We start from the raw sequence: 26,182 nt of genomic DNA on the forward strand, positions 1-26,182 counted from the left end.
TCTGGGAAACTAAAGGATATTTGACTTTTTTCATAATTTTCTAGGACAAACAGCTTTTACTATTCAATAAGTATTAGGTGCCTTTTTAAACAAAGGACAGTTATCTTTTCCATAACTGGCATTTTTCGAGATATGTCGCTCATGTCCATTCCATGTTAAATGTGTGTGCTCACCACATGCACCGGTGCCAGAAGTTTTTCCCTCAGTGGTATCCACAGGGTACCGGCTCTGGCACCCCCTGGAGTGGCGCACACATGCTGCAATATAAGGGGCACTGCTGGCTCCTCCCACCCTCTATTCCCTCTTGCCAACAGTGGGGAAGGAGGGCGGGTCATAGAATGGACATGAGCAACACATCTCGAAGAACACCCGTTATGGAAAAGGTAACTGTCTTTTCTTCTTCAGGTACTTGCTCATGTCCATTCCATGTTGACTCCCAAGAAGTACCAACAGAGGTGAGTAGGAGTTCATGGATGTGTAGCCTGTAACAGCTCTGCCTAATCAAGTGTTGTCCCTGGCCTGCTGGGTGATGGTGTAGTGTGCCATGAACGTGTGAACTGAAGACAACGTTGCGCTCTCGTTGAGTGGGCCTTCACTAACGCAGGCTAAACCTGCGCCAACTCATAACAGGTCTGGATGTAGGAAGTGATCCAATTGGAGATCCTCTGAGAGGACAATGGCAGGCCCTTCATCCTGTCCACTGTTGCAATGAAGAGCTGTGTCAACCTGCAAAAGGGCTTGATATGCTCCAGGTAAAACGCTAAGGCAAGTTGGATGTCCAGCCGCCTCTCCTCATTCGTCTTATGCAGCTTAGGACAGAACACCGGGAAGAAGATTTCCTTTTTGATATGGAAGGAAGACACCACCTTCGACAGGAAGGCCAGCTGGGGTCACAGCTGTACCTTGTCTTTATAGAAAACCATATCTGGCAGTTCCAGCTAGCCGATGTCACTGCCACAAGGAAGGCAACTTTCCACGATAGGTGAGAAAGGGAACAAGAGCCCAAGGGCTCACAGGGCGGACCCGTGAGTCTGAAGAGAACCAGATTGAGATCCCACTGTGGGACAGGATCTCTAACAGGAGGGAGGAGCCTTTTGAGGCCTTTCAGGAACCTGACAGACATCTCATGCGAGAACATCGATCTACCCTGGATCAGTGGATGAAAAGCTGAGATGGCACCTAGATGAACCTTGATAGACAAGAGGGCCAGGCCCTGATTTTTCAGGAGGAGCAGGTATTCCAAGATTGACTGCAGAGAAGAGTGCGTTGGGGAGACGCTACGTTCAGATGCTCAGTGGGAGAACCTCGTCCACTTAGCCAGGTAAGTTGCCCTAGTGGAGGGTTTTCTACTTCCCAAAAGGACTGCTGCACCTCCCTGGAGCAGGCTTGCTCCTCTGGGTTCAACCATGCAGCATCCACACCATGAGGTGGAGGGAGGCAAGGTTGGGGTGCAGGAGGCCACCGTGGTCTTGCGAGAGAAGGTCTGGTCGGTCGGGCAGGGGTCACGGGGGGCTACTACCAGATCCAATAGCGTACCAAACCAATGCTGGCATGGCCACACCGGACCGATCACAATGACTCGAGCCTTATCCCTCTGCTGATGAGCGGGATGGGTGGGAACGCATACATCAGGTCTCCCAACCAGGACAGGAGAAAGGCATCTGAAAGAGTGCCTTTGCCAAGGCCTGCAGGGAGCAAAACTGATATTTCCTGTTCTGCTTGGTGGCGAACAGGTCTACTCGGGGAGTTCCCCACATCTGCAAGAGCATCTGGAACACTCCTGAGTGGAGCGACCACTCGTGGTGAGAAAAGAAGGACCTGCTGAGGCAATCTGCCAGCATGTTCCTGACGCCAGGAAGGTGATATGCCTCCAGATGGATCTCATGCTGGATGCAGAAATCCCATAGGTGGAGCGCCTCTTGACAAAGGGCAGACAAGCGCGCTCCCCCTTGCCAGTTGATGTAAAACATCAAGACCGGGTTGTCCATCAGAACTCGAACCACTTAGCTGGATAACTGCAGAAGGAACAAGCCACAGGCCAGGCGAACTGATCTGAGCTCTTTGACATTTATATGCAACATCATCTCCTCTGCGGACCATGTACCTTGTGCTCTCCAGACGAGGTCCAAGGCATTCGATATCAGCGACACCGAAGGTCGCAGGCTGTTGAACGGGACTCCATCGAAGACTGTTCCAGGGTCGATCCATCACTGCAGCTCGGTGAGTACCTCTGATGGGATGGTGATGACCTTGTCCATGTGATCCCTGGACAGGCCATAGTCCGTAGCCAGCCATTGCTGTAGGGGTCACATTTGGAGCCTCGCATGGCGGATGATGTACGTGCACACCGCCATATGGCCCAGCAGCTGTAGGCAGACCCTGGCTGTCATGAGAGGAAACACAGAGGCTCTGGCAATGAGGTCCCTCATCGTCTGGAACCTGTCATGCAGCAGAAATGCCTTCGCTCTGGTGGAGCTGAGGACTGTCCCAATAAACTCTATCTTTTGTACAGGGATTAATGTTGATTTTTCCTCTTTTATCAACAGGCCTAGTCTCCTGCACGTGGTCAACAGCATCGCGACGGCACCCTGGACCTGGGCTCTGGAATGATCCTTGACCAGCCAGTCGTCCAGGTACAGGTAGCTCAGGATACCTGAACGTCTGAGGTGAGCCGCCACCACCAACATGCATTTTGTAAACACCCTCGGTACCGCAGCCAGGCCGAAGGGGAGCACTATGAACTGGTAGTGTGCGGATCCCACCATGAAGCAGAGGAAGCGTCTGTGTCCTTGAAAGATCGCTGTATCAAAGTACACGTCCTTCAAGTCGAGGGCAGCATACCAGTCTCCCGGATCCAGGGAGGGGGATGATGAAGGCCAGGGAAATCATGAGGAACCTCAACTTCTTGAGATACTTGTTGAGGCCTCACAGGTCCAGGATGGGCCTTAGGCCCCCTTTAGCCTTCAAGATCACCGGAGTAGAACTCCTTGCCTCAAAGGTCTAGGGGGACTTCTTCCAAGGCCCCCGCCTACAGCAGGCCTTGCACCTCCTGATGCAGTAGACTCTCGTGAGAGGGGTCCCTGAAGAAGGACGGGGAGGGAGGATGGGAAGGGGGACAGAAAAACTGGAGGGTATAGCCCTGCGCCACAGTATTGAGGACCCAACAATCCGACGTTATAGACATCCAGGCTGTGAGGAAAAATGAAAGTCAGTTGGAGAAACGGAAGGGAGCAGGATCCAGGACAGTGGCTGGAATGTCATCCTCGGGCGCATCCTCAAAATGCCCATTTCGACCCCTGCTCGGAGCGGGAAGAGCTAGCCTGTGTCAAGGTAGCGGGCTGTTGGCCCTGACGGCGTTTGTAGCCCTTGCCCTTCTTCTGGAAAGGTTCCTGCTTAGGCTGGCTATGCTGCTGATGAGGAGGCTGCAGCTTAAAATGCTTTCTTTGCTGCCCCAGGTACAGGCCCAGGGTCTTGACTGTGGTGCGCAAGTCCTTTAACCCATGCAGAATTTGGTCGTCAAAAAGGAGGTCCTGGTTGGACTATTGGACCTCCGCTGACAGCTACGCCGCCCTCCTCATGGTTATGGCTGAGGCCATGGTCCGTGCCGTAGTTAGCCATGTCCAAAGCCATCTGCAAGTGCTGCCCTCGCCAATCCCTGCCCCTCTTCCAGGATGGCCTGGGGTTACCTTCCTGGGGTCATCCGGAAGGGAGTCAACAAATTTGGCCATTGACTGCCAAATGTTAAAATCATAATGGCCCAGTAGAGCCTGATGATTCACCATCCTCAGCTGTAGGCTCGATGACGAATAAACCTTTCTCCCAAAAACGTCCAACTTTTTCACCTCCTGATTTTTGGGAATAGCCTCCAGTTATCCCTGTCTTTCCTGCTCAGTGACAGCAGATGCTACTAGCGAGTTCGGGGAAGGATGGGTATACCTTTAGCAAGCACATAGTACTTGCGCTCCGCCCACTTGGAAATTGGGGGTATTGATGCAGGAGTCTGCCAGAGGGCCTTGGTAATCTTGGCCTCCCCGTCATGTACTGGCAGCATGATTCTAGCAGGTGCTACGGAGCTGAAGGTGTTGAAGAGGGTGTCCAAGGCTCCTTTAGCTCCTCGGTTTCTAGTCCCAAGTTCGAGGCTACCCTCCTCAAAAGATACCTGATGAGCTGTGGTATCGTCCTGGGGACCATAGGCGGGGGTCCCATGATGGCCTCATCGGGGAGATGAGGAAGAGGATGTAGGTGCAGCAAAAGTCACCACCTCTGTGACCTGCTCAGCATGGCCTTCTTCCCCCATCTGTTGGACATGGGGGGGGGAGAGGGAGGTGTCACAGGCACGGCAGCCTCCGTCTCAGGTGGATGGGAGACCATGGCAGAGGACTTGTCAGAGACTCCTGACACTGACTTATGCCTTTGGGGCAGCTGCGTGAACCCCACAGGTTCCAAGGGTGCCACAGCATGGGCCATTGACCCTGTGGCCATGGTAGTGCTGACAGTGCCACAGGGAGAACCGGTGTCGCCAGTGGAGGACCTTGCCCCACCTATAGGGGTTCTTGGTCCAACTCCGAGCCCAGGGATGGAGGGCCATGTTCCGGAGATCGGGACCACACCAAGACCGACCAGGCGTCTTGGTCCCGGCTGTGTCCACCGCCACACTCCAAGTGGGATCTGTATGCGGGAGACGATCCACCGCGTCAAGATCCTGGTGACTGGCGTCAGCATTTGGCGGATCCACGACAGTACCAGGGCGATCTACATCAAACAGTTCCCAACCGGTTTTGGCCTATAGAATGGAAGCGGGAGCAAGAGAGTGACCAATGCCGCGATGACGAGCGTCGATGCTGGTATAGCAACCTCTGGCGATAGGTCAGTGACAGGTACCGAGAGTCCTGACGGAGGTTACCGCTACAGCGGCAGCAATCCGAAGGCGAGCAACCCTCCCGGGACCGGGGTCGCAGGGATGAACGTGCCTCAGTAGGTCTATGCCATATTACCGGTGATTGAGGCTTTGATCCTGCAGAGTGATGGCCGGAGTCCGGAGACCTGTGCTGAAGGCTCCAATTGGTATGTAGCCCTATGTCCAAGATGTGGTGGCTCTGTGCGGGCGAGCACTGGTGGGATGCTCCCTGACATGGTGAGCGGTACTGCATTGATGGGGATTGAGGGGGTGGTACAAGAGCAGGCTTACCCCTTGATTTGGGAGCTGTAGTCACCGGTGTGGGCAGCACCGGGAGGGACAAGATATCCTGCGCTGCCTGTAGGGCCTCTAGGGTCGATGGCATTGCCAGGTGCCGGACTGCCATGCTGCTGTCCGGGGTGGCTGGCACATCCTGGGATGGGCTAACCTGCTCAACTGAAGCTGGGGCCCCACTCCCACTTGGAGGCAATGAGCCACCGTTCGTTGTGTCTAGGCTCTCCTCCTTCCATCTCCTTGCCCTTGCGAGCAGGAGACTGACCTCTCCCGGTCTTCCCCTTTTTACTGGTTGGTGCCGGGGAGGTGGATTGTCATCTGTCTGATGATCGTACCCACGGGCCGCTCCACACTGACGCCACGGTGCTGGGTGCGGAGTTTGATCTCTGCTGCCCCGGTGCAGGAGTCAGTGCCGACCCCATAAGGAGTGCTTCAAGTCGGATGTCCCGCTCTTTCTTAGTGCGAGGCTTAAAGCTCTTGCAGATTCGACACCTGTTGCTGACATGAGATTCTCCCAAACACCTTAAACAACTGGTGTTGGGGGGTCACTGATGGGCATGGGTTTCTTACAGCAGTAGCAGTTCTTAAAGCCCAGGGAGCGGGCATGCTCCATCCCAAGCCTAAGTCCCATCTGGGACAACTAAAACTAACTAAAACACACTAAGGGAACTAATACTAGTTGATATAACTATGTACAATAGAAAGGTTTGCAACGAACAATTTACAGAAGAAAAGGTTTGCTGAAGCAAAGGAATGTACTAGCACCATCACTGGTGGTAAGAAGGAACAGAGGGTGGGGGGAGCCAGCGGCGCCCCTTATACCGCGGCATAAGAGCGCCGCTCCAGTGGGCGCCAGACCCAGTCCCCTACGGATACCACTGAGGGAAAAAACTTGTGGCACTGGTGCATGTGGTGAGCACACACGCCTAACATGGAATGGACATGAGCAAGCACTCAAAGAAGAATTAAAATTATTACTTTCCGTTTTTTTCTATCACGGCTATATAGCAGCAGTAGCATATTTAACTGAGCCAGAGAGATGTACAGCAGTGGTTCTCAACCTTTCCAGGACTACTGTACCTCTTTCAAAAGCCTGATTTGTCTTGAGTACTCCCAAGTTTCACCTCACTTAAAAACTACTTGCTTACAAAAATCAGACATAAAAACACAAAAGTGTCACAGCACACTATTACTGAAAAATTGCTTACTTTCTCATTTTACCATGTAATTATAAAATAAATCAACTGTGATATAAATATTGTACTTACATTTCAGTGTATAATACATAGAGGAGTATAACCAAGTCATTGTCTGCATGAAATTTTAGTTTGACTTTGCTAGTGCTTTTTACATAGCCTGTTGTAAAGCTAGGCAAATGTCTAGATGAGTTGATGTACCCTCTGGAAGACCTCTGCGTACCCCCAGGGGTACTTGTACCCCTAGTTGAGAACCACTGGTATACAGTGTGTGATCTTGTTATTGGGCCCTTGTCATTTCATATTTATCCCCCCTACTGTTTGTTACTCCACTGATCCCGTCATATCTAAAGTAATATTGCAAGCTCTTTGGGGCTGGGGCTACCTAATTACTATTTTCATTCATAAAGGAACTGTAATACTTTGGTACTGAAAAGAGCTGGGTGTTGGGAGGGTGTCTCAGTTCAGTTCTTAGTAGATAACGGTCTCTTTTCTGAACCTCCCTCCATCATAACTGGCATCTTTGTTTGCAGTCTTATCCCTGAAAAATAGTTGTCAAAGATTCAGCAGGCCATTGAAACTGGATTCTCCTCCTCCTCCTAGGAAAGGTCCCTCCAGAGCAATGCTGAGGGATATTGGCAGGAAGTGAAGTAGAGCAAGCTTGCACAGCCACTTCTATGGATGAATAGAAAATTTCGGTCTTCAGCCACAAGGACTGTCAATCCAAAATCTTTCACCATCTCCAAATTCACGAAACCAAAAGCCCAGAGGTATTGGAAATGTGATAATTGCCAGAGTGATTCAAAGCCAACACACAACCAGCCCCAACAATACTTTACCTTCCGCTGAGGAAGAAGGAAATTCTGGCATTTCATGAGCTGTTGGAGTCTGAGGAGAACTGTTTGAACTGGTTTCCTTGGAACTGCTATTGGATGATCCACTTACTGTTGCAGTAGCTTTAAAATAAATATCTGACTGAAATGACAAATAACACATTGTTAGCACAACAAGACTTCCCAGTTTAGCATTGAGACTGTGCCCAAAGAGTTGTCCTTTAAATGGTGCAGCCACTGTAGCTGATTTGCCAATGGAAAGGCCTTAAAGACATCTGGAGCTGGCTCTGGGAGGAGCACCCCAGAGTAAAAGAATCCTCTGGTGGTATACAGTTGGCAGAGCAGCCAGCTCCTACATGATCCCCCTACTTGCAGTTACAGAAGGTAGCATGGCCTGGGCTTTCCAGAGGGCTGTTAATTCCTGACTGGGCCCCTTAGCCCTGTTGGCAATCAATGCACATTAGAGTAGCCTGAAGGGCAAAGGTGACCAGCCCAGATGGCTCCAGGAATGGGAGAAGGTCAAAAACAGCACCGAACCATATTGACACACTCCTGCCCTCCCAGGTTTGCTGTGTGCTCCTCAAATACAACTGAGGAACTGGACCAGAGTCCAAGGGTTTGGCTCAATAACCAACTTGTGTTCATATGAAGTTAAAAAATGTAGCCTAATCTTTCCTTTACTATCACTGCTCCTCATTACAAATAGAGAATTCTCCCTCCTTTTTCCAGGTGCATATATAAGGGCTAAGCACAAAACACACACAGCCATCTTCATCCTTGAAATCATGGAATTACCCGGGGATGAAGTTGGCCTATTTGCACTTACTCCATGCACTCACATCTGGTGACTCACCGAACCCTTTTACCCTTTATTCAGTCAGAGGAATGTCAAGTGGAAAAGAGAAAGGAGTATTCCTAACTATGTAAAATGAAAGAAACTAGGAAAGACATTGGAAAAGGAGCATCTCTGGGTGAGCAATGGTAATATAAATGATAGTTTTCAGAGTAGCAGCCGTGCTAGTCTGTATCCGCAAAAAGAACAGGAGTACTTGTGGCACCTTAGAGACTAACACATTTATTTGAGCATAAGCTTTCGTGGGCCCACGAAAGGTTATGCTCAAATAAATGTGTTAGTCTCTAAGGTGCCACAAGTACTCCTATAAATGATAGTGCTGCGCTTGGATTTAAGATTTATACTCAAAAAAGGAATATGTGTGGTCACTGCAGTCAATGAAATGTGCAGTCCTGTGTTTCTTTAAGATCATACATCTATATATACTGTTTCAAATTACATAAATAATCTGCAACCTAACTTGCTCATGTAGGATCAACTATTTTTGTGATTTTAATAGACTATTCTGAAGGTGATTGTCTCCATTCTATGCTTGCACACCCAGAAGTCTATTACCAGGAACTACACATACACATTGTAATGAGACCTCACACAGGGGCCCAATACAGTTTTCCTATGTCTTACCCTTGATGCAACAAGTTGAAGTTCAGGCACCACAGCTGTGTGGACTAGGTTCCCATTCACCACTAATCGTATCTCTATGGAATCAGTAGTGAAGGCCAGGATATAAGGGAAAGCACAAACTGCAAGGGAACAAGGGCTGCTATTACTGAGAACAATTATGAACATATATTTGTGTCAGATGTTTTACAAAAGCACCTAGAGCTTTTAAAAGATTCTAGAAGTTTCCTGAAAATCTGACCTCCTCTAACATCTCCGCTCTCTAGTGTAAATATTTTAGAAGTTTTTAAACAGCCTCTAAAATGCTCATGGATGTCCAATTGCATAAAGCCTGTGTGACTGCCTGACTCTCCACGTTTAGTAGGATGTAGATGGAATCTCTCAAATAGAGCAAATGAATAGAAATAGAGCAAATAGAAGGAAATGAATGGGCTGAGGAGAACAAGAAAAAAAAGCCAATGATCTCAGAATTTTGTTTCTGCATGGAAAGAATCTGCCAAAGGGTCCTTGTTTTTCTAAACTGTCAATGCAAAAATCTAGGCGAACTGGCACAGCCCTAGACTGAGTGTGACTTGGCTGCATTTCTGTAACACCCATTGCTTCTCCCGTAGGGGCCAAGTACAATTTCAAACCAAACGAAGATGTTAAACCATCCTACTAGGTTACTACAGTCTTTTCTTACCAATAGCATAAGGAACCTGGTTCCAACTAAAGTGGAAGTCTGATGCCGATGTCTGGACCAAAGGAGAACCCCCATTATAGGGGCATACCTTTCTGTAGTAGCAAACATCTGTAACAAAAAACATCTGTTACCTCAAATAGAAAATGACACAAATTAATATTAAATAAAATGGCTTAGAAAATTGGATTATATCTTCCTATACAGCTGTTAAAACCATAAGAACATGAATTCATTGACTAAAATTTTTAAAGGGAGAAAAATAGGGGTAATATAGAATATATACTATATCGTGTCTCATCTGTGGTAAAATCCGATTTTAAGTGTCTACTTTGATGTCAAAGCTATTTATAATTTATTTTACAATTGTAAGAATTTTACAATTCATTAATATTTTATGAAATCATGTGTTCGCTTATTTCCCGATCCTCCATTACTTGTCTGTGGCTAGAGACACAGGAAAGAAATGTTCTGAAGTTGATATCAATGGCACAGTATCTGTCAGCCACCACAGAACACCCTTTAAGCAGTCATACATTAGCACAGTTCACACTCCCCAAAGACTGAAATGTACAGAGAGGGGAAACTTCCATATGAGGCCTGGGGGATATTAGACACAGAGGTTTTATTAATTAAATGACTTGTCCACCCAGTCTCTCAGGAACAACAGTATTATTTTTACAATGGCTCAAATTCTATCATGGTTTTCATGCACTGCATGTTTTTCCACCAGCAAGTGCTTCTACAGCATCTACTTCTAATCATAAAACTGGTAATTTTCCAATACTAAAAAGCAAAAAGGAAAGAATAAAAGCATAGGTCAGCCAGTAAGAGAGGCAGGACTCCACTGACTGGCTTTTTAAATCTGGATTCATTGATTACTCAAAGAACATTATTATTACAGTAATTATTGCAGTGATTATCCAATGTGAACTATGACTCACCATCTATTTCCCTAGTTGCAGGATTTCTTTCAATTATGAATTATAAAATGCTTAAAAATTATCAGTACATCTGCAAAGTCAAATCAAGAAAGTCACCATCTTTCTATGAGTAGTACACACAACAGGGATTCTAGTAAAACTGAAAACCAGCTTACAAATCCCCATTCTTTTTATTTACTCTATTTACTTGGACTGAACTCTTGAATTTTGTCTGAAAGGATGCCATTACTCCCTCACATGTCTAGCCTTTTGTATTAACAGGGACTTATATGGACTTCATTACTGTAATGTTTGAGCACCTCACAATTTTTGATGTATTTATCCTCACATCATCTCTGTGTTGTCAAGAAATGCTATAACATTCATTACAGATGGTGAACTGGGCATAGAGACTAAGGCCCAATTTCTTAAAGGTATTTAAGCATTGCTTTTCTCAGTGTTGCAGTGCCTACCTAATTTAGGACCCCAAGTCTCATTTTCAAAAGGAATTTTGGTAGTTATGAGCCTAAATTCCATTGACTGTCAATGGGATTAGGCTCATAAGTGCCTGAACCCTTTTTGAAAATGACACTTAGGCTCCTAAAACAGGTAGGCATTGCAGTGCGGAGCACAGCACTGCCCAAATACTTTTGAAAAGTTGGGGCCTAATTTGTTTTGCCCAAGGTTACACAGGAAGTCTGTGGCAGAGCAAGGAATTGCATCAAAGTCTCAGGCAAGAGTCCTAATCACTGGATGGTTCATTAAAGATTGTGAGGGGCTCAGACACCTTGGTAATGGGGTCATATAAGAAAGAAAGGCAATTATAATAATGGATACCTCAGAGCTGACATTTTGGTGAGTAATTAACACCAGAGGTGGTTCTCCAAAATTGGGGAATTTCATTTGTACACCTGAAAATAAAAGCAGGTAGCTGATGTTTCTACATTCTGCACAGCTTGTCATAAAACAATAATGAAAATTATATTGAAAAACTGCTAACTTAGCAATATGTAGAATCATATCCCACAGATAAACAGGATTGATACAAGCAGACTGATATAATTAATGTTTTTAAACTTCCTTTGCTATGGCCCGGATCAAATAAAACAACACTTACAGTTATAACACAACAGTAGACCAGCTTCACCATCTTCATATACATCAATAGCTGCAACAAAATTAACCTGCAATGATAATGGGTAAGGGTAGTGGGCAGACTGGATACTGAGGTTATTACAAACTGCTTTTGAGAAAAATGCAACACTTTGTCCCAGAGTTAGTGGAGATACACTCCTGCAGCTCAGAACAAAATCTGACATTTTCAAGTGTAGCCTTCTGTAGCTATGCCTTTATTTGGCACTCATTGTAAAGCCACTCTTAGTAAGGGATTCGATTAGTTTTCCAATCAATATTTTCTATAGTAACATCATAATGTAGTAATCGAATTTATTTGGAAACACAAATGTTTAGAAAAAGGAAGTAACTTACCCTTCATAACTGGAAATCTGTAGATTCTTCAAGATCCGTAGTCCCTATCTGTATTCCACTGTGCGCTGATGTGTTGGAGACTGGAGATTTCTAGCAAGTAGTGTCTGTCTGCGCCTATGTAGTTGTTCCCCTCGCGTTCCAGACTGAGGGCATAAAGGATGGTGCGGACTGACGCCTCTCCAGTTCCTCTTACTGCAGATCAGAGAGGATCCGAAGTAGAGGGGAATGAGGGCAGGTAGTGGAATACAGATAGGGACCACACATCTTGAAGAACTCCAGTTATGAAGACTACTTACATTCCCTTGTTTCTTTGAGTGCTGGTCTCTGTGTGTATTCCACTGAGAGTGACTGACAAGCAGTACTCAGAGAAAAGGAGGATACGAGGATGTAGCTGGTATGGCTGCTTGTAGAACCGCTATCCCAAAGGATGTGTCAGCAGAGAAGGCTTGAACCAAGGCATAATGTCTCATGAATGTGTGGATGGAACTCTACATCACTGCCTGGCAAATGTCAAGCAGATGTACTTGTTGGAGTAATGGTAGTAAGGCTGCCTTTGCTCTTGTAGAGTGAGCCCATACCCTGTGTGTGATAAGACATTAGATAACAACATAGAATGCAACCAGAGATCCACTTTGAGATCCTCTGGGAGGAAATAGCTTGTCTTTGGACTTGTTCTACTTATTGCCAGAGACAGCCTAGGTGACTGATTTGTTCTGTTCTCCGTAGGTAAAAGGCTACAGCTTGTCTCACATCATGGAGATGAAGTTTCCTTACTTTGATGGATGTGTGGGCCTTCAGAAAGAACACAGGTAAGTGCATATTCTGGTTTATGTAAAATTCCTAAACTGATTTAAGGGTGAATTTCAAGTGTAGTTGTAGTGAGATCTTGTCTTTATGAAATGTAGTATAAGGAGGGTCTGCCATTAGGGCCCCTAACTCACGTATTTGTCTGGCTGAGATGATAGCAGCAAGATAGGGAATCTTCATAGATTGGTAAAGCATCAAGTTAAAAGGGTGGCACAGTGACAGTTGGAAGCACTAAATTAAGATCTCATTGAGGGGTTGGTTTTATTACTCGTGGGAAAGTTCTAATTAAAACCCTTTAAAAACTTGGAGGTGATTGGGTGAATAAGGCAGTGTAGCTGTCTGATGGAGGGTGATGTGCTGATTGCTGTTAGGTGAACCTGTATGAAGCTAAGGGAAAGGCCAAACTTCTTGAGCATAAGAAGGTAATGTGAGATATCAGGTAAACTTGCTGAGTCAGGAGACTCACAGAGCTGCTGGGCCCAGATAGAGAAGTGCTTCCACTTGACGAGACATTTTCTCATGGAGTCTGTTAAGACTGATTCCCCACTCTGGCACTTTGAGTGCAGAAGGTGGGGGCCCGCAAGGATTCTAAAAATTAATACTGGCCACTCCAAGCTGGTATTAAACTCCCAAGGTCACAGTTTCTCTCTGAGCTTGGATGGGTAGATGCTGTCACCACCTAAGTGCAAAAAAACTCCTTGGAACCCAGGAAGGCTCACTTGGGAATTCCTTCCTGTGAGGTACCCACAAGCCCTTTCACACACACACACCCCTTCCAGGGAAGAGCTCTAAAAGAAAACAAAGGAAATTAGCTGTTGCCCCCAGCTAATTAAACAACATATGCACAAACCTCTTACGACACCAAAATCCAATCCTGTTCATAAAAAAGGTACATTTTATTAAAAACAAAAAGAAAGAAAATACATCTGGAACTTAGGCTTTTGCTAGATTAAAAAAAAAGCAATTACAAAAATTAAGCATTAAGATAGCTCTCTTGAGATTTAGTTTAAATGTTACAAGCAAAAAAGCCATCTGGGGTTTATAAAATTTTTTATATTAATTAATTAATGGAGATATCCCATCTCCTAGAACTGGAAGGGACCTTGAAAGGTCAGTGAGTCCAGCCCCCTGCCTTCACTAGCAGGACCAAGTACTGATTTTGCGCCAGATCCCTAAGTGGCCCCCTCAAGGACTGAACTCACAACCCTGGGTTTAGCAGGAGTCCACAAGCCAATAAGAAATAAAAGAAATAACCCTAATTGCGTCTTCCTGGACATTCCCTGATTACTTACATATTTGGGGTTTCAGATAAGTAGGGTTGAGGTATGATTTGATGCTTTTTCATACCTGGTTTTAAAGCTTTTCACAGCATAGCTTCAGCCCTGCCCTGCTCTGTCCCGTCTCTCCAGAGAACAACAGACAAAGGGAATTCCCCCCTCCCCAATTTTAAAAAGTTCTGGCCCTCCCATTGGCTCTTTTGATCAGGTGCCCAGTCCCTTTCTTTTACCTAGCCAGGGAGACTTTTTTACCCTTTACTGGTAAAGCAAGCAGAGAACAGCCACCAAGAGGGACTTTATAGCTAACTCGCTGGCTGGGTGTCCATAAATGGGAGCTACTTCCCCCCTTCATTTATCACAGAGTCCACTCTACTATTAATAAGGATGACTTGCACATTCTGGGAACAAGAACATTCTAGATCCGATGCCCATCCAAATACCAACCTGTGAGATGATGAATTCTGGGTTGGGATGTCGGATCTTGCCTTTTTCTTGAGTCAAGAGGTCTGGAAAGGAATTGCCAACTGGTGGTCAGGCTGACATGTACAGGAGAACTGGAAACTAGAACCTCCTGGTCCATCTGGGCATGATGAAATTGACTCATGCTTTATCACCTCGACTTCTGTAATACTCAAGGAAGCGGTGGGACAGGTAGGAATGCATAGTTTAGGTGGTCTGCCCAAGAAAGAAGGAAAGCAGTGCTGCTGGAGAATGGCCTTGACCTTCCCTAGAAAAAACAGTTACTAACCTTCGTAACTGTTGTTCTTTGAGATGTGTTGTAGGTGTATGCACATCCCGAGCACAGTCGCCAGAAAATTTTCCCTCAATAGTATCTGTTGGGGTGGCTCGAGCCCCCTCTGGTGCCGCATGCTCACAGCACCAGTATAAAGCCCCCAGCTGACCCTGCACCCACCTCAGTTCCTTCTTTTTTGGCTAGCTCTGATGTAGAGGGGGAAGAAAGCAGGTCATAGAATGCACATGTGCAGCACATCTTAAAGAACAACAGTTACGGAAGGTTAATAACAGTTTTTTCTTCTTTGAATGACTGTACATGTGCATTCCACTGTAGGAGACTCCCTCAAGCAGTTGCATAGGTGGTAAGATCAAAGTTTATGGACATGCTGACTGCAACATCGTCCCTGGACTGTTGAGTGATGGCATAATGAGAAGAGAATGTGTGTACTGATGACCAAATCTCTGCTCTGCAAATGCCTGAATAGGGATTTGTGCTAGGAATGCCACCGACGATGTTTATGACCTTGTGGAGTGAGCAGTTAGGTTAGCTGGTGGCCGAAAACCCGCCTGATCCTAACACATATGATCCAGGATGAAATTATCTGAGCAGAGAGAGGGAGACCCTTTATCCTGTCAGCTACTGCTATGAACAGTTGGGTGAATTTACAAATGATCTAGTCCTTTCTATGTAGAACACTAGGGCTTGTCTAACATTCAATGAGTGAAGAAGCTGCCCTTCCTTTTTTGCATGTGGCTTCAGATAGAAAACCGGTAGGAAGTTTGCCTGATTGCTATGAAACTATGAAACCCAAGCAAAGGGGAAAACATTTTAGGGAAGGGCCACAGACCAAAATGGATGAACAAGCATCTCAAACAGATTAAGAGAAAGCAAAATGCCTACAAGGAATGGAAGAAGGGATGGATCACCTTGCCTGGATCTGATTGAGGCCTCACAGTGTGCTCCATTAGGTGCTTCTGAAGTTGGAGTTCTTGCGCCTGCCATGTTTTCTGAGAAAAGAGCAGTAGACACTGCACTTAGTGGAGATATAAGCTTCTTCAAGGCAGTAAAGGCAGCACTGGTGGTTGTCGCTGATCAAAAAGGAGTGGGGGAAGGAAAGGCAATTCTTAAAGCCTGGGAGCCTGGTCATAATCTAGGTTCTGCACTGACAGAGGATTTCTCAGGATGGAGATTCTAACTTAAAAATTACTTATCTAATGATAACTAACAACATAAAAGTTTTAAATATTTACAGAAAAGAATGCCTATGAGGATCAGTTCTTGACACTGGAGGATTCCTACTAAGGCCATGTGGTGGTAAAAAAGGACCTGGAGAGGCATCAGTCTGCACCGCCCCTTATAGCTTTGGTATGGACCACGAGAAAAGCAACTGCAGAGGCGTTGAGCAATGGATGCTACTTGCTAGAAATATCCAATTTCAGGCATATGGAGCACATGTGTACCAACAGTGAATACACGTAGGGACCAGAATTCAAGGAAGAAATAGGCTGTATTTCAGCAAAGCTGGCTGAGCCACCATGCAGTGCTAAAAATGCCAGCTCTAAAAGGAAACTTTGTAAAACATCAAACAAAAAAACCCAACATTGCACACCATGACTGGGAGGCTGGAAAGACCATAAGCACCCATATCGTCCCTCTCAGGGATCTTAGCATTTAAAAACATGAATGAGACCAATCTGGCAGTTGTTCCAGGTTTAATTAATTCCTATATGACAATAAAGCATTGCTGAACAGATTTAAATACCTTGGAAAATAGGGCTACAATTAAGAACTGAGAATTATTGGAATGAGAGAAAATGGACATTGGAGAAAGTGGAAATTTTTATAAAGTATGGTCATCAGAAATTCTCAGACTGCAACCTTCAACTGATTCTTTGCAACTAAATTCAGTATCTGGAATGCCCATAAATAGGTTTAGAAGGATTAAATTTTTATTGGTGAATGTAGATAATGTTTATTTCACTGTATACACACAAATTAATGAAAATATATTTCCATAGATGATAAATGAAATTTACAGACAGGCAAAGTAAAAAAAAATGCTGCTCAAGGACTTACTACAGTCAAAATCTAGTGATTTAGACTTTTGAATTAGGCTTTTTACAAATGGACTAGTGAATGAATAGTAAATATAGGTATGAACTTTCGATTTAAGGCTATTTACTTTGTCAGCTTCACATTTAAAAATTAGGGCTGTCAAGCAATTAAAAAAATTAATCACGCTGTTAAACAATAATAGAATACTATTTATATAAATATTTTTGGATATTTTCCACATTTTCAAATATATTGATTTCAATTACAACACAGAATAGAAAGTGTACAATGCTCACTTTATATTTATTTTTTATTATAAATATTTGCACTACAGTACTTGTATTAAGTGAATTGAAAAATATTATTTATTTTATTTTTACAGTGCAATCTCTTTGTCATGGAAGTTCAACTTACAAATGTAAAATTATGTACAAAAAAATAACTGCATTCAAAAATAAAACAATGTAAACCTTTACAACCTACAAGTTTACTCAGTCCTACTTCTTGTTCAGCCAATCGCTCAGACAACAAGTTTGTTTACATTTGTAGGAGATAATGCTGCCCCCTTTTTGTTTACAATGTCACCTGAAAGTGAGAACAGGCGTTCGCATGGCACTGTTGTAGCTGGTGTTGCAAGATATTTACATGCCAGATACACTAAAGATTCATATGTCCCTTCATGCTTCAACCACCATTCCAGAGGACATGCGTCCATGCTGATGATGGGTTCTGCTCAATAACGATCCAAAGCAGTACAGACCAACGCATGTTCATTTTCATAATCTGAGTCAGATGCCATCAGCAGAAGGTTGATTTTCTTTTTTGGTGGTTCAGCTTCTGTAGTTTCTGCATCGGAGTGTTGCTCTTTTAAGATGTCTGAAAGCATGCTCCATACCTCGTCCCTCTCAGATTTTGGAAGGCACTTCAGATTCTTAAATCTTGTGTCAAGTGCTGTAGCTATCTTTAGAAATCTCACATTGGTACCTTCTTTACGTTTTAACAAATCTGCAGTGAAAGTGTTCTTAAAAGTAACAACATGCTGAGTCATTATCCGAGACTGCTACAACATGAAATATATGGCAGAATGCAGATAAAACACATAGCAGGAGACTTGCAATTCTCCCCCAAGGAGTTCAGTCACAAATTTAATTAACACATTTTTTTTTTTAACAAGCATCATCAGCATGGAAGCATGTCCTCTGGAATGGTGGTCTAAGCATGAAGGGGGATACGAATGTTTAGTATATCTGGCATGTAAATACCATACAATGCCAGCTACAAAAGTGCCATGCGAAAATCTGTTCTCACTTTCAGGTGACTTTGTAAATAAGAAGCGGGCAGCATTATCTCCCGTAAATGTAAACAAACTTGTTTCTCTTAGCAATTGGCTAAACAAGAAATAGGACTGAATGAACTTGTAGACTCTAAAGTTTTACATTATTTTGTTTTTGAGTGCAGTTATGTAACAAAAAAAAATCTACATTTGCAAGTTGCGCTTTCACGATAAAGGGATTACACTACGGTACTTGTATGAGGTGAACTGAAAAATACCATTTCTTTTGTTTATGATTTTTACAGTGCAAATATTTGTTATAAAAATAATATAAAGTGAGTACTGTACACTTTGTATTCTGTGTTGTAATTGAAGTCAATATATTTGAAAATGTAGAAAAAACATCCAAAATATTTAATAAATTTCAATTGTTCTACTTTTTAACAGTGCAATTAAAACTGCGATTAGTCGCAATTTTAATTAGTGTGTTAACTGCGATTAATCAACAGCGCTAGGAAAAATATAAAATTTGTGTTTTAGTAGTTTATAAAGCTTTATCTTTTTGAATCTCAACATCTACTGACATTAAATAATTATTGTCTGACCCTCAATTTCCTGCAACTGCGAATATTTAAATTGATAACCAAAAATACTTTAAACCCATAATTATGCATAATTGTGAAAATTTAAATAGATAAAAATGCTTTACAATAAACAGATTTTATCTGTTGAAATTATACAAAAATAAAAATTGAATTATTGGTGGTGTGCAGTATGTAATAAATAATCATGAAATTCTGTAAGTAGCATAATCAAAACTATAAACTAGTTATAATGGATACTGGACTGGAATCAGTATGGTGAGGGGCATGGTATGAAATCTTTTGATGCACTAGATCAGGGGTTTTCAAACTTCATTGCACCACAACTCCCTTCTGACAACAAAAATTACTTCACGACCCCGGGACGGGGGACCGAAGCCTGAGCCCGCCAAAGCCCAAGTCCCACCGCTCTGGGCAGGGGGGCCAAAGCTGAAGCTCAAGGGCTTCAGCCCCAGGCCGGGGCCTGCAACCTGAGTCCTGCTGCCCAGGGCTGAAGTCCTCGGGCTTTGGCCCTCAGTAGTGAAGCTTGGGCTTCAGCCCTGGGCCCCAGCAAGTCTAAGCCAGCCCTCGTGACCCCATTCAAAGAGGGTCGTGACCTCCTTTGGGGTCCTGACACACAGTTTGAGAACTGCTGCACTAGATTATACTAGACCAGGGGTTGGCAACCTACGGCACGCATGCCAAACATGGCACGCGAGCCGATTCTGAGTGGCACGCAGCTCCCCGCCGCGGTCCCGGCCCTCAGCCCCCCTCAGCCTCCCCGCCCACTGCTCTCCTCTGCGGGGGCAGGAGGTAGAAGCTTGGTTCTGCGCCAGTCAAGCTTCCCTCCTCCCCCGCCTCCTCTCCTTCCCTGGCCAATCAGCTGATGGCCCTAGCAAGGGGGAGGGGGAAGAGCGGCAGCGTGCACACAGCTCCGTAGATGAGGCAGAGAGAGGTAGGGACAGAGCCTGGGGGAAGGGGGTGGAACAGGGCATATCCCTTCCAGACCCCAGCCCTCTGCCCTGAAGCCCCCCACCCCAACACACACCCATCTCTCTGCCCTGCACCCCCACAGCCCAATCCCTCTGCCCTGAACCCCCCACACCCCAATACACAGCCTTCTGCCCTGCACCCCTCCCACACCCCCAGCCCCTACCCTGACCCTTGAACCCCCCCCACACCCAGCCTTCTGCCCCACACCCCCCACACACCCCAGCCCTTTGCCCTGATCCCTCCCACACACACACCAGCCTTCTGCCCTGAACCCCCTCCCCCCACCCTCTGCCCTAACCCCTGACCCCCCCCCCCCAAGTCTGGGGTCCCAGCCATAGGCCCTGCTCAGCCCACTGCCGGCCTAGGTGAACAGAACCCCAGGCTGGCAGCGAGCTGAGCAGGCTGGTGGCATAAGATCAGCATTTTAATTTAATTTTAAATGATGCTTCTTAAACATTTTGAAAACCTTGTTTACTTTACATACAATAGTTTAGTTATATAATATAGACTTATAGAAAGACTTTTAGAAGGTCTTCTAAAAACCTTAAAATGTATTACTGGCACGCGAAATCTTAAATTAGAGTGAATAAATGAAGACTCGGCACACCACTTCTGAAAGGTTGCCTACCTCTGTACTACATAGACACTTTCCAGATCATACTACTAGATTAATGAAAAAGATTTTAACATTGTTAAAAAAAAATCAGCTTCATGAGCAGTGTCTCCTCAGCTATCCTCTAGTCAACCAGTCTCAGAAGAGACTGTACTGGACATTTATATCCTTGTTTAGTGGGTCTGTACAGCTCAGGCAGTTGATAATGGGACCTGGAAAGAGGAAGTTACTCACCTTGTGCAGTAACAATGGTTCTTTGAGATGTGTCTCCCTATGGGTGCTTCACTGCATGTGCACTTGTGTCCCTGTGCTGCTGATCACAGAACATTGGTAATAGTGTCCGACATGCACTATCCTCGTTGTGCCCTGCCACGAGGTTAACCAGAGAGCATGGGTGAAACCCCCTCCGTTCTTTCTCTACTGTGGAGTCCTTGGCAAGAACGCCAAAGTAGAGCGGAGGAGGGTGAGTTGTGAAGCCCCCATAGGAACACACATCTTGAAGAACCATCGTTACTGCACATGGTAACTTCCTCTTCTTCTTCGAGCTATGTCCCCTATAGGTGCTCCCACTGTTAGGGACTCCCGAGCAGTATTCCTACTGGAGGACTGGGGCTTCAGAGTCGAGTCAGTTATAGATGACAATACTGTGGAACTGAAGATGGCATCAGAAATGGAGTCTCTGGTAACTGCATAATGCTCTGTGAAGGTATGAGCAGACACTCAGATTGCCACTATACAGATTTCAGACATAGGGACATTCTTGAGGAAGGCGATGGAGGAGGAGACAGATCTCAGGAGTGAGCACAAATAGGGGATGGAGGTGTTATGTTGCAAACCTGATAGCACTGTTTAATACAGTTCCATATCCATTTGGAGAGTCTCTGGGCTGAAAGCACTGAACCTTTAGATCTCTCCGCAATAGAAAGGAAGAGCATAGGAGATTTCCTAAAAGCCTTTGTCCTATCCAGGTAAAAAGCCAGGACTCTCCTAATGTCTAGTGCGTGCAGTATAGCCTCCCTGTTTTCACGGTGAGGCTTGGAGTAAAAGCTTGGGAAGTGAAGCAGTTGGTTTATGTGAAAGGGGGAAGTCACTTTGGTGATGAATTTCAGATGCAGTCAGAGAGTGACTTGTCCTGAAACAATATTGTGGATTGAGGGGGAGGGTGCTATCTGTGCTGCTATTTCCCCTATTCTTGCTGAGATGATCACCACCAGGAAGGCTGTCTTCATCGACAGGTATGTGAGTGACCAAGTATCCATGCATTCAAAGAGACGTCTAGTCAGGCTTTTCCGTACTAGGTTTAGGTCCTATGCTGGGGTGGGATGTCTGGGTTGGGGGAAAAGTTTTACTATATCCCTGAGGAATCATTTTGTGGTTGGGTGTGAGAGCACTGAGTATCCCTCTAGTTATTGATGGAAGGCTGCTATAGCTGCAAGGTGGACTTTGAGCGAACTGAGAGATAATCCTAATTTTTTGAGAGTCAGTACATGGTCTAGGAACACTGGAAAAGTAGCGAATGTCGGGGAAATTTGTTGGGAATTACACCAAACCTGAAACCACTCCTACAGGTAAGTATGATGTAGTGGATTTTCTACCGTGTACTAACACTTCCTGTACCTACTGAGCAGGACCTTTCTATGCACTGGAACCATAAAAGAGGCAAGCCTTGAGGCGGAGTATCTTCAAGTTGGGATGTAGCGTGCGTCCTTCGTTCTGGGTATGGCGTGGGTTGGAGAGAGATCGGTGGGCATGTCGCCATTTGTACAGATAAGGGTACTAAGTCTGTCTCAGTCAGGTGGGAGCAGTCAGTATGATGTGTGTTTCTTCTCTTTTTATTTTTAATAGGACTTTTGACAGCAGGAGAAATGGGGGAAAGTCATAGAGAAGGTCCCTGTCACACAGAAGGAGGAGTGTGTCGCCCAATAAATTTTGCCCTATCCCTATGCTAGAGCAGTAGCGTGGACATTTCTTGTTCAGGTAAGTGGCGAACAGGTCCGTGGACGGTGTCTCCCACTGCCTGAATAGGTCCTGAAACACTGCTGGACTTATCTCCCATTTGTGATTGTGTGGGAATTTGTGACTAAGACTTTTGTACGCCTGGAAGGTAGGCCGCTGATAATGTGATGTTGTGGGAAACACACCAGTTCCATAACTTTAATGCTTCTGCACAAAGGGAGGGCAACCTGGCTCCGCCCTGCCAATTTATGTAGTGCATAATGCTATGCTGTCTGTTAAGACTCTTGTGTATGTTCCCTTGATCAGTGGGAGAAAATGGGTGCAGGCATTCCTGACCACCCTGAGCTTGAGGAGACTGATGTGGAGGGACATGTCCGTGGATGATATTTGCCTTGTGTTGTAAGGTCGTTTAGCCGTGCACCTCATTCTATGAGGGATGTATCCGTGGTGAGACGTAATGATGGTAAAAAGGGGATCCACTGCAATCATTTGCTTGATTTTTCCACCAATCCAGGGAGTTTTTTACCTTGGTGAATAGTGACAGAGGTTTGTCTAATCTGTCTCTCTTTGATCTGTAGACCAAGATGAACCATATCTGGAGGCACAACATGTGAAGTCTAGCATGAGGTATCACTGCTGGGCTGTATTCCCCAGGAATTGGAGGCAGTGTCTGGCTGATATTTGAGGGCTGTTTTGTACTGTCTCTATGAGCGTGGCCAAGGTGGAGAACCTGTGCTGTGCTAGGAGTGCTTTGGCCTGTAACAAGTCAAGGTCAGCTCCTATGAAATCTAGGGGCTGTATAAGGCTGAAGGTTGATTTTTGGACACTGATCTGTAGTCCTAGTTCCATGAACAAGTCTACTGAGGTTTTGGTAACCTGGTGGACCTTGTTGAAGGAGCAGGCTCTGAGGAGACAATCATCCAGGTAGTGGTAGATCATGATCCCCTGGGAGCGTAGGTGACCCACCAATATGGAGAGGACCTTGGAGAATACTTTTGGTGCTGAGGAGAAGCCAAAGGGAAGTACTCTGTATTGGGTGTGGTCCTTAACCAGGGTAAATCAAGAAATCATCTATGTGAAGGTAGGATCGATATGTGGAAATAGGCATCCTGTAGGTCAAGGGCTGAAAACCAATCTCCCTGTTCCAGAGATGGATAATCATTGCTAGTATGACCAACCTACATTTTTGAGCTTTGACAAATTTGTCTAGAGCTCTGAGGTCCAGTATGAGTCTCCAACCTCCCTTCTTTTTGGGTATCTGGAAGTAACAAGAGTAAAAACCTTTGGCTCGCAGATGTTGAGGCACTGGTTCTATGGCTCCTAACCAGAGGAGATCTGTTTTTTGTCTTAGTAAACTCTTGTGAAAAGGGTTTCTGAAGTGGGACGAGGAAAGGTGTTGGAAAAACTGGATTTCTTTCTCAGACTCAAACGCTGGATTTGGAATTGTGAAGTGTGGGATTTACGTTGAGGTTGTGGACTAAACTGTCTCTTGTTCAGGAGTATAGATCACTAATGAGCAAAGAGTGGCCCTGGAATCTTTAAGGATATGGAGGGACACATCAATCTTTTCACCGAACAATGTGGTGCTTTCAAAGGAAAGGTCTTCTATGGTCATCTGCACTTCCTTAGGGAAGCCAGATAGCTATAACCAAGATGCTTGCCACATGTCCATCTCCACTGCAGTGGGTAGTTGTGTCAGCTGCATTGAGGCTGATTAGAGCACTGTTTTGGCCACTAGTTGTCCCTCATGGATAATAGCTCGAACTGGTCACAGTGTGACTCTGGGAGCTGATCAATAAAAGTGTTGAGCTTTGTATAATTGATATTGTCATATTTAGCTGTTAAAACTTGATAATTTGCAATTCTAAATTGCAATCTGGCAGAGGAGTAGGCCTTTCTCCTGAAGAAGTCTAGGTGTTTCCAATCCTTGTCATAAGGAGTGCATCTCATTTGGTGCTGGCAGGCCCAAGATTTTACCACATTGACGACAATGGAATTAGGGGGAGTGTGAGAAAAAAGGAATTTCATTTCCCAAGTCAGGATGTAATTTTTTTTTTAATCAACCTGTTTACAAGTAGGCATCACCGATGCTGGGATTTGCTAGATAGTCTTGGCCAGGTCCAGAAGAGTCTCTTCTAGAGGATGAGGAAAGTGTAAGATGTCAAGGAACTTGTGATGGGTATTTTTTTTACCTCCTCCAGGGGCATCTGCAGCATGTCTGCTACCCTTTTAGCTAAATCCTAGGAAAATCAGAAATTGTTGGTGGGTATCACTGCCTCATCTGAAGAGGAGAAGGAGATGTTGGTTCTTGATGTAACTTCCTTCTCAAATCCGCCCTCCTCTTCCTTCATGATCTCCTCCGGAGGTTCAGAGGTTCTGGATGCTGTGGCCGAGGGAGAATGTCTCAGAGGCTCACAGTGAGTCAAGCTGGAAGTCTAAAAGGTGTGAGGTCTATATGCCATCCAAGGATACCAGTAAGCCACTGGGGCGGTGGGATAGAGCCCAGTGGCGGTGCCCATGGCTGGCCGTACCATGGTGGTGGTGGAGTAGGCTCAGGGTATGACTGAGGAGCCCCTTATAATGGGTACTATATGGAGCATAAGAGGAGTGGTGAGAGATGACCTCCTCTGGCTCACTGTCTGAGTCACCACTACAAAGTGGAGATGCATGGCATGGTGCCAAAGACTCCAGTATCTGGAGGAGACTCGGTACTGGAGCCCCAATGCCAAAAAGGGGAAATTCTGGTATATCAGATACCCTGAGTTCTCTTTAATGCTGGAACTCTTGCGGTCCTGACCAACCTGGTGCTGATACGGAGGGAGTTGGGGATCATGCCTGTACTGACTGCTCTGGTGCTGGGCTCACAATTGACAGTGCTGATGGTACCGGTCATACCAGAAGCATTGTCTTAACAGTGTGCACCCTGTTCCTGTCCTCATCCATCAGGTACCTGCTGTTCCAGATCCTTGTGAGCTATGTGTACCGTGCTTGGACGCAGTGGCGTAGCCAGGTCCTAAGTGCAGGGGGAGCAAACCTAAAAAAGGCGCCCTCCCCTTGGCTCCTCCTCTGGCCACGCCCCCCTTGGCTCCTCAGCGCGCCCCCCCGCCACTGGCTCCTCCGGCCGCGCCACGCCCCCCCCCAGCTCCTCCAGTCAAGCTGCGGCCATGCTGCGCCCCCCACCCCTGAGGGGCTTGGTCCAGGGGGAGGTGAACAGGGATGGGCTGGCGGCAAGGGCTAGCTGGGGCTGCCGGCTCCCCCCGGCAGAGCAGCAGGCACAGCCTTCGGGCTCCAGAGCCGGAGGGCTCCTCATGGCAGAGGTGGGGGGAAAGCCACACATCTCCGGCCACGTTCCGGGAACTGGGGCCGCCGCCCTGGGGCCGGAGCCGTTGGGGCCAGGAGTGCTCAGTAGGCGCCACTTGGCCAGGGCTGGAACCGGGGCCGGCGTGCTTGGCCGGAACCAGGGCTGGCGCCCTGGGGCCCATGCCCCAGGGCCCAAGCTGGGCCGGGGCCGCTGGGACCGGAGCCACCAAGGGTGCTCGGCCGGCGCCGCTGGGGCGAAGCTGCCAGGGCCGGGAGCGGGCCGGCGCGCTCAGCCAGAGCCGCCAAGGCCGGGAGCTAGGGTTACCATATTTCAGCAAGCTAAAAAGAGGACGGGAGGAGCCCCGCCCTAGCCCTGCCCCTTCCACTCCCTCCCACTTCCTGCCCCCCTCAGAACTCCCAACCCTCCCCCCGCTCCTTGTCCCCTGACTGCCCCCTCCTGGGACCCCTGCCCCTAACTGCCCCCCAGGACTCCACCCCCTACCTAAGCCTCCCTGCCTCTTACCCCTGACTGCCCCCTCCTGAGACCCTCTCCCCATCCTAACTGGCCCCCTAGGACCCTTACCCCATACTTGTACCCTGACTGCCACAACCCTTATCCACACCGTCACCCCCAGACAGACCCCTGGGACTCCCACGCCCCATCCAACCACTCCCCACCCCGACAGCCCCCCCCCCCAGAACTCCCAACCCATCTAAACCCCTCTGCTCCCTGTCCCCTGACTGCTCCGATCCCTCTCCCCACCCCTGCCCCCTGACAGCCCCACTCTCAGAACTCCCAACCCCCCC

General features: G+C 46.4%; 1 protein-coding gene across 16 annotated transcripts in view; it reads right to left on the reverse strand.

The window, feature by feature from the left end:
- Nucleotides 1-26,182, reverse strand: part of GARNL3 (GTPase activating Rap/RanGAP domain like 3) — a 236,060-nt gene that overhangs the window by 21,736 nt on the left and 188,142 nt on the right. For 14 of the 16 annotated variants that reach the window (XR_004643325.1, XR_004643326.1, XM_034752047.1 and 11 more), the window contains 4 exons: nt 11,414-11,480; nt 9,377-9,484; nt 8,698-8,816; nt 7,227-7,362 (listed from right to left, as the gene is read on the reverse strand). Coding sequence is in view for 13 of the 16 variants with exons in the window: in XM_034752047.1 (XP_034607938.1) it covers nt 7,227-7,362; nt 8,698-8,816; nt 9,377-9,484; nt 11,414-11,480 (430 nt within the window). In the remaining 3 variants the exon portion in view is untranslated. Of the gene's footprint in view, nt 1-7,226; nt 7,363-8,697; nt 8,817-8,868; nt 9,485-11,133; nt 11,208-11,413; nt 11,481-26,182 lie in introns of those variants that run through there. The other 2 variants (XR_004643327.1, XM_034752058.1) reach the window with 2 other exon arrangements.

Source organism: Trachemys scripta, chromosome 17, assembly GCF_013100865.1.
Source record: "Trachemys scripta elegans isolate TJP31775 chromosome 17, CAS_Tse_1.0, whole genome shotgun sequence".
Lineage (NCBI taxonomy): Eukaryota > Metazoa > Chordata > Testudines > Emydidae > Trachemys > Trachemys scripta.